Genomic DNA, 12,427 nt, shown 5'->3' on the forward strand with positions numbered 1-12,427 from the left:
TGCGACCAGGCGGTGCTGCTGCAGCTTTGCTCACAGTCAGTATCGTATTCATTAAACTTGAATATGACTGTATTAATAATAAGTGAGCCCATCTGGAGAAGTCATCTGAGACTTTTTGGTAACACTATATTTGCTAAAAATAAGCCTACTGTATTTTCTGGAGTAAACCTGTCAGTTTCTTTTAAGGTAAAGTTCTTGGTCAAAGAAAAATCTTGGAACCAAGTTCACCACGCTTTTGCAGATTTATTGATCCTACCTAAATTTCACCACTGAGCTGAGTGTGTGTCTGGAGGCAGAACCAGGTTCAGTTAAGCAGCTCACTTTTAGATAAGACTGCGTCAATGGAAACCACAGTATTTTCCAGTCTTTTAGGGTAAAAGACTTGCATACAAATATTTGTTCCAGTTGTTCATTATGACGTCTGAGGGAGTGTTGATGAAGCAGTTAGGGAGTAAAACTGTTCTCCTGAGTGCTCAAAACTATCGCAGCCTCAGAAATTGCAGGCAAATTGCACTCAAAGTCCCTAAGTGGGCAGCAAAGTGAAAGCTGGGGAGATTTTCATGTTGATCTAAAGCAGGACAGGTAGACATGATGTCAGCACACCGTTTGAATAACCTGTATAATATCTTCGTGAGGCAAAACTACATCTGTATCTGCAGCCAACATACAGTAATGCATCTGATCAAAGAGTGGCCTGTAAGACAAGGTGAGAAGATGATTTACAGAGTTTCCTGAGGAGCCCTTGGGGAGTACTATGACAGATGACTACCTCCATCTATTTCCGCTTGCTTTATACACAGAGTATCAAAGCATGCAGCGAAACTATCCCAGAGTGCCTAAATTGGAGACATAAATATTATCAACTAGAGTTATTTGGGTTTATGAATATCTTCCACAAAGTAGCTGCAGCATGGCTACAAGACCTCGCTATCCCTGGCAATACATGAGCAGCCCGCTGTCTCCACGACTCTACTTTCACTCACCACTGGCCTTGCACCATGTTTAGCTTCACTGACGCTCTGGCTGTGCTCAACTGCTACCTTATAAAGCTACCTTGAATATAAAGTTGCTGAGATTTTTAATAGTATTTTACAAATTTTGTCAGTTGTGAGAGGTAGTTGTATGCCTCAGTGTTATTTTATGTCTGCTACTCTTCGCCATTAACTCCTTCAGGAAATACAAGGTAATTGATAATGTCCATGTAGCTAACTTAGGGCCATTGCTTAATGTCATCTACCAACCTTGTGAGCAGTACTGGGTGACACGCTGTTAAAGAGCTGTCCTTGCAACTTTGTGAAACATCCATCGGCATTACCATCCCAGATTTTTGTAAATTTTTCCAGAAAATAGACATGAGGCTAATGCAACAGTAGTGTTAATGTTGGTGACTTGCATAAGATCAACAACAAAGAGAATCAGATTAAAACTGTATTCAACCTGCATTCATTGATCTTTGCCGATTGGAATCAGCACAAAATCTGTTGTGCTGATTAAGCCTCAAATGATTATATGATTATAAACCAAACTTACCTGGAATTTGCACTTTGACATCGATCAGTGTGATAAGAACTACCTAAAATGACAGAAACCTTCTTTGGGACAAATTCATTTGATGTGTCCTTTGTCTTTTTAGCTGCGTCTGTGTCCCATCCAATTACATGGAGGAGGCGGGATCTATGACTCTGTGACGATTGAGATGCTTTGGCCTCACTTTTGGGGATTTGTCATGTGGACCTTCTTTATATACAGTCCATGATTACTCTCAGTCTCACTTCGTAACAAAGAAGGACCAATCCTATGGAACTTGCTGCCCTTAGAACTCAATCTAATTCTGTAGCTTCCTTTAATTTCCTTCGTAAACCTTTTCTTGTTAAGACAGCTTTTACAAATGGTTGACATTGGCTCCGACTTCCACTGACTAATCCTATATATTTATTTATTTTATTGTTTATAGTTGTTTTGCCATTCTGTTCTTCTCCGGTCATGTTTCATTGTCTGATCCTCCCTTTATCTGCCTATCTGGTGTTATTACTTCTTTCTAAGGCACTCTATAACATTGTTAAATGTGCTTTATAGATACAGTTTATTATAGTATTATATTTTATATAATATAATATTATTATTATGAAATGTTCAGTAGAGCTGAGGGGAAGAGCATAGTTGTGATAATTCTTAGCATCTTTATTATTCATGCATCTAAGCTGTAGAAAAGAGGCTTAGTGAAGGACAAGGAGTTGTCACTGTCTCTGCTTTCAGTCGTTCAGTCAACAAACCTCAGTGCCACTTAGATCTACTCCCCTTGTTTCTTAGATTTACATGGTGCATGGAGGAAAAACACATCAGAGAACAACATCTAACCAGTGTCCCCATGTTGAGCACAAACTCTGTTGTGTTTACATGGACACAAAGTTAAGCTTTTGTGCAAGTGTCTTCTGTTTGGTTTTGAGGAGTTAGCAGGATGAAAGAGAGAAGGGAAAAGGAAAAGGATGCCTGGGAGTGGGAGGAGGGTATAAAGGGAGGAGGACAGGATAAAAAACGTGACGGGTGGAGGGCGAGTGGTAAGAAAATGTTGTGAGGGGGTGGAGAGATGGAGAGATGAATGCAGTATTTTGAGGGAGGTAGATAGGGATGATGTAATGAACTGTTGACCAGAAATTGATTTCTTCCTTCCTGTTCTTCTTTTCATTTTTTTTTCTCTTTTCTTTCTCCTTACTGTCCTATTTTCTCTCTGGCATGCTCTTACTGGACTTCCAAGCTTTGCTTTTGTTTTCAGTAAACACACACACACACACACACACACACACACACACACACACACACACAAACACACACCCATACACCGAGCCCAGTGTGATTTTATAGCCACAGATGGTCTATCAGAGGGGAGTGTATGAGTATTTCAAGCGGTGATGGAAAACCGTGGGGAGACAGTCTTTTGTGTGTGTGTGTGTGTGTGTGTGTGTGTGTGTGTGTGTGTGTGTGTGTGTGTGTGTGTGTTTGTGTAGAAGTCTATCCACAGCGACAGTGAGGAAAAGGCTGTCACAGTGGAGATTCAGAGTTCTGGCTGCAACAGCAACATTGGCTGAGAAAAATGGAGCCTTGTTGAAGACGCTTTCTATTGCACAATTTGCTGCTAGGAGCCCAGCAACACTTCACGCACTATGTGGACAGTGTGTGTGTGTGTGTGTGGGGGGGGGGGGGGGGGGGGGGGGCATTGTATTGATGGCAGTTTGAGAAATTGCCAGAAAAAGATAAATGCACACGTGACATACTGAGCTTAAGTTTCTTCTCCTTCAGTGAGATTAGATAGATGTACGCGGTGTACTGTTCTGCTTGGCAAGAACACTGTTTCAGTGCAAACGGGGCTAATAGTGCTTTAATGTCTGGCACTCGCAGATTGCAGTAGGAGTGAAAGGCTGATGGGAAACTGGTTTCTCTTAAGCAACTGTGTTACGCCAAAAGAAATTTAATTTGAAGAACCACGTGCACCAGTATAATGGAAAGGCCACTGATCCCCCTCACTGTCTTATTTGTGTCACTTTTACAGTTTATTACATTTTCACTGCCTTTATTTTCTGTATTATAATTTTTAGGTGGTAGAGCTGGTTGGCCATTAATTGACCTAATGTCGGTCCCTTGTCTTTGAGCAGCACATGCTCTCATTAGGAGAGAATGAAGGATAGGAAATATAATTCCCTTTAAAAGCCCCAGTGATCGTTATTACACTGGTTTAAGGGAATTCCTTAACTCAGTAGTTTTTAACCTTTTAACAACCTTTTACTGTACCACCATGTCACAGTATCGAATCATGTTTGATGAGTCAAATTGAGTCTGCTGATCAAAAACTCTCTTGTTCCATCATGAGGATTAATAATCTCAGAAAATCTCGAAATTACACCATTAATAGTTACAATACTTAAAGCTAGGGTAAGTAATCCTGGAAAAGCTAGCTAGAGCAGGCTACACTTTGAAAATATAAGCTATTATAAAGCATCAGCCCTCTCGTCGAAGATATGACCCTAAAACACATTAATTTCATTTTATAACAATCCCGCGAGGGCTAAAGACGCGTGCATTTTTTAAGTTTTGGTTTATTTATTTACTGATGGGAATTCAAGCGGATTTAAACAAATAAAATATGAAGGGGTTTCAGCAAAATGATCAACCCTACCTTAAAGTTTATACAACCATGTTCGCAGCTCTACGATGCTGGACTCTAAATGCTAACCTCAGAATGTTTAAAGTTTCCAAATGACAATGTTAAGTTTAAGCTTTGACCGGAACCTCAGGGAGCTGTGCAACAATTTCGCAACAATCCATCTTATAGTTGTGAAGACACTTGGCCCGACTGCTCTAGTGAGCTACTGAACAGATTTCCTTAACATTTTACAGAGGGTTCGGGAGTGACCCAAGGGAGATCCCATTACAGTTTGGAGTAAGAATTAGAGGTTTCCATTAGGTATGGGCATTCGATTAAATTGTTTTAATCGATCGTCGGGAGAATTAACGATCGATTTGCGATTAATCATTAATATATTAATATTTTTATATTAAAATTCACTATTTATAGGCTATATTAAAATGCAGTGAAAATAGAAAAAACACAGCGTGTTTCCTCATTGAGATATTTATTACAAGATGAACAACTCTTGTGCCAGTTAAACGGAATCAGTTCACTGGTTACACTTGAAAATATGTGCTGCTGTACTCTTAAGCCCCCATGAGAGCAGCAGCTAGCCGACGGAGAGAGCAGCAGCTAGCTGCTGAGAGCTAGCTGGATTTGACGGTTCTCGACCTCTCAGTCCGGTTGTTGTCACATCCTCACTCCCGGAACCCCTCACCCAGACCCAGATCTGTCCGGGTTTCCTTACCCATGGACTGAGGGTCCTTGTGCGGATATGAAGCCGAAGAGCGGAGGCTAGCTCCGGGCTTCTTCCTCCAGCTGCTAACATCCTCACTGTGCGTCGTTCCAGGCAACTCGGATATCCCCATCTCCTGCCACATAACGAAATCCAGTTTTTTTCGTCGATGAAAATATAATGTCATTGGCGAAATTCTTAATGAACAATAATCGATCGTTGATTAATTATGCCCATCCCTAGTTTCCATGTTCTGAGAGCTCTGCAGTTGTTTTGTTGAGTGCAAAGTTGTCATAAATGATGGCCATAAACAGAAGAACAAAGATATAATGAAGCAAATGTATCCTTGAATTTATGTCTTAATTCTTAATAACATACAGTGTATAATGAGAAACTGTATATAATTGTTATTTATATCAAAGTTTAAGGCTTGTGCAGCAACAACACTTAAAGTGGCCCCTTCTCTGAGAACTTTCCATCCCGCTTGCTCCTCCTCATGTTGCTGTTCTACTCCTAAATCATCGTGGATGATGTTCTCATCTCACGGTTCCGAGCGTGTGTGAATCACACTTCCTATTCAACAAACACGTCTCAGAGAAGGAAGATGAACTGACGGTGGCTACTGTTGCACTTCTCAGGATTTGAGGTCCGCTTAATGCATTTTTTTACTTTGGGAACGAGCTAGCAGCAAATTGGCTTAGCTCCTTTGATTGAGTCATGTTACAATAACTGAGTGACGGAGCAGGTGAAGAGAGTTTGGTGCCTTTTTTCACCATTCTTATCTCTAGTCTGTGCAGGAGTGAGGAGCACACTAATGTGCTGCAGTTATTATTAGGTAGCTCCACCCCAACTCCGTCAACACCTGACTCACCTCTGCTCGAATATCTACAGATAAAATGAATCATGTGTGTGTGTTTGTTTGCATGAATAACCATCCACCTATTCTCCTCAGCTTTTTCCTTCATGCACTTCTTCTTCCTTTCCTCTCAACTTGTCCTTGTCCTCCCTTTCCTTTTTCCTTTCAGTCTCTCCCATCATTCTTCCCGTCCCTTTATACTGTGTCTTCCCTGCATTCCTTGCCTCTTCTTACCTTTGCAGCCTTGCCATCTCTGTCCTTTGCGCCGTTCCCTGTCCCTTATTTTTTGAAGCCCTCCTGTTCTTCTCCATCATTCCTCTTTCTTTTTTTCCCTGCAACCTGCCTCTGTTTCTCGCTGTGCCCTCCTCCCCTTCCTCCTTCCGTCCCTCCACAAGTCAAAGAAAGGCAGCAGAGATAGACAGAGGGGAGCAGCACTGCCTGCTAAGCAGTTGAGCACAACACACTCACAATGCTTTGTGTGTATGTGTGTGTACGATTTTCTCGATATGTGTGTTACACTTGAGTATTTAGTTTATGTGTGCTTGTGTGTGCTCGTTAATATATATTTTGCGTGTATATGAAGCTTTCTTGACATTGAATTCAGAATGTTGATGCACTAGTGTGTGTGTGTGTGTGTTTTGCAGAAGCCACTGTTTATTCATGGAGTCCACCTGACTGTGGTCTACGTCTTCTCTACCCTTCTAACCCTCACACACACACACACACACACACACAAGCTTGTTCAGAGCTCTTTAACAGGTGTTGCTTTCTTGTCAGCTCCATCCATTAGGTGTAATAGATGTTTGAGCTAAAAAAAATTAAACAGTGGACGTGAACATGACTGTGTGTTTGCGTGTGTGGTTGCGTGCGTGTTTGTGTGTGTGTGTTTTCTGTCTGCAACAGTTCATGTTTACCTCTCTTTGCAGCAGCCTAATTAATGTCATCTGTCTCACTTACTGTGAAATGCTTCTCCTCCGTTCTTTTTCCCTCTTGTTATGTCCTTTACTCAACTCTTGCTCTTCTCCCCTTAATTTGTGGCCTGTCTCCTCCCCTATTCTCCCCCTGTCTTGTCACGTCTGTATTCCTCCCTGATTTCTACAGTACGTTAGATTAAATCAAAGTAAAGGTTTGAATTTAAGATTGGAGCAGAAAGATAGGAAACCAGTTAAAAGCTGTTTCCAGACATGCACTAAACTCTGGAGATCCTTCGGACTTTCTCTAGATGGGCTGTGGGTATGAATTTAAAAGTCTGAGGGAGAGCATTCAGTCTTTCTGCGGTCTTTCTTCCTCCAGTTTCATAGTATAAAGTCTGCAGAAAGCCAAGAGGAGACGAAATGGAAATCCCCTGCTGGACTCACAGCGAACAATTAGAGGTGTTGAAGCAGAATTAATATGTATCGTCCTGCCTCTGCCTGCTGCACCAACCCCTTACCTGAATGTTCCAGAGATTTCTGTGTTGCTGTGAACACCTCTGAGCGGAGAATCTCCTGCTGGGTTGTGCATGTGTGAAAGTCACCGTCCTCATAAAGTTCGGAACCCAATAGATCCGCACATCCTCAGGAGGTCATGTCGGAAAACGAATGTTCTGAATGAAGGTTTTAGAGAGTTAGGAAAAAGAGAGGCTGGTACACTGGGGGATAAGTACACGTGTGGACTGTAGGTTGTCTTCTGATTATGGGCAATAATTCTCACTACCACGGAGTGCTTCTACTCTGCCATTTTGTCTCACTATTTAATCTGAGCTGTACTTTGCTGTTCTTTTAATCACTATGAAGCTAATGTCATTAAAACTTCCTGCAGATTAAGCGCCTGTAGGAAAGAGAGGGAGGATACCCTTTGAGTCATTGTGCAGCGAGTGTTTCATTGCTTAACACCAATCAAAAGAATGGACGTAGAGAAATGATTGGAATTAACTGACTTACTTGACATTAACTGTGACATTACTGGTTAAATGAAGGAATAAGTGCTGTGGAAATGTCCATTATGGTGAATATATCAAGAACAGACATAAAGACAGGAGTTATTGAGTTTCCAACCAAATTTAAAAAAGAGCAGAGCTAAAATATGGTATACATAGTCAGTTATTTATAATTTATTTTTAAAACTTACAGTTTTAGTGTAGGAAACTGAGCCACTGGCATTTGTCTTGTTGAGTGGACATGCACAGGTCATGTGTACAACAAACCATTAAAAACATTAATCTTTTATGACTCTCCTCCCCCCGTCTGTCTCCCTCAGTCTAGTTCCAGTACAGCAGCTCCGCAGGCGGACACCTCCACCTCCTCCTCTATCTCCACCACTATGACCACAAAGGCGGAGGAGAAGAAGCTTTTATCTAAAGACTCCATCCTGTCTCTGTATGCCAGCAGCTCAGTGGGCAGTCAGCCGCAGAGCCAGCAGCAATCTGCCCCAGGACAAGGTAACAAACGTCCGCGCGCGCACACACACACTCAACACACACACACAAATGCAGCATTTTTCATTAACTCTTCATTGTCCAGAAGTCAGCGGAGCTTGATCAGCCCCACTAGCCAAGTTAATTTGAGCTCAACAATTACTTTTATTAGTTTAACCCTAAAATACACAGCACTGGTACATGGATAGCGCTAAATATCCAGTGAGTCCCCTGTTCTCTCAGTTGAAAAGTTTAATATGACTAAGATTATAAAACGTTTAAATTTCCAATCCTAAAGTGCAAAAACTCATTCTGTAACTGACCTTTTGACCTTCAACTCTTGGCATCTGACTTCTACTTCCAGAGCTTTCACAGTCTCCAGACACAGTATTCAACTCACCACATCAGGTAGAACCTTGCTTAACAATAAACCAGTCCACTTGGCATTGATTCTCAGCTTTTCATCTGCTCCAAGGGGCAACAAAAAAAGGTCGATCCTCATTTAGTCTCACCTCATTTAACTTCACTTTGTCCTCATAATAACAACCTGCTGCTTAGGCCTGCTGCCACTGGCCTTACCTTAACGTTAGCTGCTTTAACTAATATAAACAGCTTCTTGATCGAACAGACCACTGACCAGCCTCAGGTAGCATTAGATATTAGCATGTGAGTCCATCAGCTATCATCATATCATATTTTCGGGCTTCCGGTGCAGGCATCAAATAATTGGGCCAAGACTCTGACTTCCATTCCTCATTCACATTATTTTCTTTTATCTCACAATTCAAACATGTCTCCACACAAAGCACACACAGGTGTGTCCTGACAACATTAAGCTAATGTCTGTTAACAGCTGTCTGCAAATTAATTCAGATAAATGAGAAAGTCGATAGACCATGCATTTCGGTCAATGTGCTCCACCTCCGTCTCTACACGCATCGTCAACCTGTAAGCAACCAAAGCCTGGTCAAACCTGTTATGATTAGAAACAGAAACCAGAGAGCTTCCGGCCCTAAATGCCCACAGATTCTAAATATTCACCTGCAGAATCTGTGTCTATTGAGATAATCAAAGTTTACTAAGTGTACTACCTCTGCATGCACAACACCGCTGCCACTACTCTCAAAGCCTCCTATTGGTGCTATAAGGGCCGCATTGCCGCACGTAATAAAAAGTACTGAGGTGCTGCAACAATAGTGTGTTTTCAGTTTAAATATTGCGCTTACTGTCGTTTGTGCTCAATGCTGAGAAACAAAGCTCTGAAGTAATTATGAAGTTCCACAGTGATGATGTGTAAACGGGCAACTGTTTGCTAACATATTCATCGTATCGTCTTTATGAGGGCACAACATTTTTTTTCATAGCTTTTGGCCTGAAGTGGCATGTTTGAAGGCAGCAGTGGAAAGTGAGACGTGTCTGCAAAACAGGTGTGACACTGGTTCAAATGAAGGACAAGGTGTGTCCACACGATCCGAACATGGAATGAAGGGTCTGTTATCCATAGCTAAACAGCTTCATGTGTTGTGCATGCAGAATGTAAATGGGCATTATAACAGACACTCTAAACGATGAACAATAAGCAGCATACTGCATTAACACAAGAGCACACACTTAGACGTGGGGGTTTGTGAGACACAAACCTACACACAGAAGAGGAAAGATGTATCATGAAAGCTGAGCCGAGCGAGGCAGATGAAAGGTCAGCGCGCTGAAAAGCAGCCAGGTCCACTCCGCGCTGCATTTACTGGAGTCCCAGCGCAGCCGTAAAAATAGAGATGTGTCTGCGGATTCACACTCATCTCACAGTTATTATGAGTGAGGACCGAAGTGCCAAGACTGTTTATGTGAGTGTATGTGTGTGCATCTTGGCCGTGCTCATGCATACAGTACATACAACAAGCTAAGCATGTTTTGGGAGTGTGTGCAGGGAGAGCATTAGGGTCACATGTTTTCTGAATGGTGGATATGTGCAGCAGGCTCATGTGCATATTGAGTATATTGCTGCACGGTAACACTGATGTGTGCACAGGATTAGGAGTGGAAATCAGGATGAAGAGCTTTCTGCTGCTTTATTGACGCTGAATCCAATTAAGTGCTGATGGAGATCAAAGCTAAAAGGAACTTGCCAGGCTAAATGCCCCAAATCATCGAGGGTGTACTGTTGTTGTGTGTGTGTGTGTGTGTGTGTGTGTAAGTGTGTGTGTGTGTGTGTGCGTGTGCGTGTGCGCATGCTCGTGTCGGTGCCTTTCTGCACTATAGCAGGACGGATGTGGCATTTTCCAAATGTCAGAAAACACTAATGTGATAAGATATTATAACCAGCCCAAGTTTGGTACATGTATTCATGGCCTCCACTTTGAATCTGCAGTATAGGACTTTAAAACCAGGATAGTTGTCATGATTCAGAGGCTGCAGTTCTTCGGTATGAGGTTTTCTCCAACATTTCCTACATGCAGCGAGCACAGCCGGCTATTATCAGAGGTTGTTTTGCCGGTTTTAAAGAAATTATCTCTCCGTTGCTCCTTAAGGTCTTTCCACTCAGTAAAAACCCGATAAATCTGTTGCTCTATATTTTGCCACTTATCATTTCCCCACAGTGGTGTCATGCAGGGCTGATGAGGAATGGGCTGATAGCTGAAATGCTCTCATGAAAATATGAGTTTTTCTACAATCTTTAGAGGTAGCAATAAAGAGTGTGTTTAAATCACCTCAAGTCATGCAAACTTCAAATCTGGTTGGTCGACTTGTGTTTACTGCAAACTGAATTTAATTTATAAATCCCTGAGATTTCTGTCTGGGTATATTACAAGTGGTCTCAGAAGGCAGGGCACTTTGTCCACATACCAGGTTCGATGGTAGTTCGATCCCTGTCTACCCCACTCCGCATGCTGAAGTGTCCTGAAACAGTGCATGTTTGATAGATGACAGAGAAATGCTGCGGATAGATGCACTGTATGATTGTATGGATGAATGCCAATCTGTGCTGTAAAGTGTTTTCAGTGGTCATTTAGACTAGAATAGTGCTTTATAAATACAGACCATTTACCATATTTAAAGTTCATTTGCAGAGATCCTCGAGGTTCCTTTGCAACATTATGTGTCTTGACCTGCAAACACAACCTGAGCTGCTCCTCTGCTGGACATGGCACAGAGGAGCTGGTCTGTGTGTTTACTGAACACCCAAACAAACTGCGGGACAGGTTGTAACATTGTTTTAATCAAAAACAGAAGCCAATAATTTGGCCTTTTCCCGTCGTCACATGAGCAACCATGATCTGATTTCAGGCTGCACACTGTGTCCTCCCACACACAAGAGGGTGAAATAATGTGTTACTGTGGTGGGGCCTCTGACACAAGTTCCACAAGAGTTCGTCGCCTGCCTGATGACATCTGACGTCTCGCTGTGGCCAATCCTGTTTGTTGTGTTCCTTCCTTGCAATATTCATCACTCAGGCACTGACCAAAATGACCAATGTTGTGTTTTCAGTGACAAACCCCAGTGCCAAATGTATTTCACTCTCTGTGGCTGTTTTGCAAAGTTGAATATGAAACAGCAGCGGTAATTTAACACGGCCATAATTTCTCAATATAAAAAGTAACTCAACGAGATAAAACCGTGAAAATGACTCATTTATATATGTTTTTAATTAGTCTTATTTAAACCACTTTTCTAAGAGCAGAGTGTTTTCCACAGAAAGGGACATAAAGTAACATTACAAGATAGTAAGTGACTATTGTGGTTGTACTTTTTTTTTGTGTTTTGTTGGTGAGATGTGTGGAAAAACTATTTAATGTTGGTTTTATGAAAAACCTGTCTTCCCAGTTGTTGTAATACTTTGTATTAAATTTGAGCAAAACTGCATTTAAAGCAATTCAGTTCTCATTATTTTTGTCTTTAGTTAAAACGCAGTTTAATGGAAAGTTACTATGACGTCTTGCACAAACCTAACTCTATGTGTGTGTATGTTGTTATCTACTCCAGCAGGTATGTACATGGGCCAGCCACAAATGCAGTTCACTCCACAGGCCTTCAACCCCGGGATGGGGGGAGTCGCCCCACCCGCCACTATGATGGGTGGAGGAGCCATGATGCCCGGGATGGCTCTGCCCAACGGGGGTTACATGCAGCAGCCGGGCGGAATGCCAGCCAGCCAAGGACAGAGCATGTACACTATGCAGCAGGGTCAGCAGCAGCCACAAGGACAGTGGAACATGAGCCAGGTACACACAAATTATATTGTGTACGTGTCTAAAACACACCGAAAATATGCTGATTCATTTGATTGTGCTGATTAACTCATTTTAACAATTATCTCA

The 12,427-nt window shown here is 42.0% G+C and overlaps 1 protein-coding gene across 1 annotated transcript in view; it reads left to right on the top strand.

Moving 5' to 3' along the window:
• The window catches only part of LOC128453867 (stromal membrane-associated protein 1), a 104,626-nt gene that overhangs the window by 87,042 nt on the left and 5,157 nt on the right, over window positions 1–12,427 (top strand). The window contains exons 9-10 of the mRNA XM_053436969.1: window positions 7,954–8,134; window positions 12,093–12,331. Of these exons, the coding sequence (XP_053292944.1) occupies window positions 7,954–8,134; window positions 12,093–12,331 (420 nt within the window). The remainder of the gene's footprint in view (window positions 1–7,953; window positions 8,135–12,092; window positions 12,332–12,427) is intronic.

The sequence above is a fragment of the Pleuronectes platessa genome, chromosome 12 (genome assembly GCF_947347685.1).
Source record: "Pleuronectes platessa chromosome 12, fPlePla1.1, whole genome shotgun sequence".
Classification (NCBI taxonomy): domain Eukaryota; kingdom Metazoa; phylum Chordata; class Actinopteri; order Pleuronectiformes; family Pleuronectidae; genus Pleuronectes; species Pleuronectes platessa.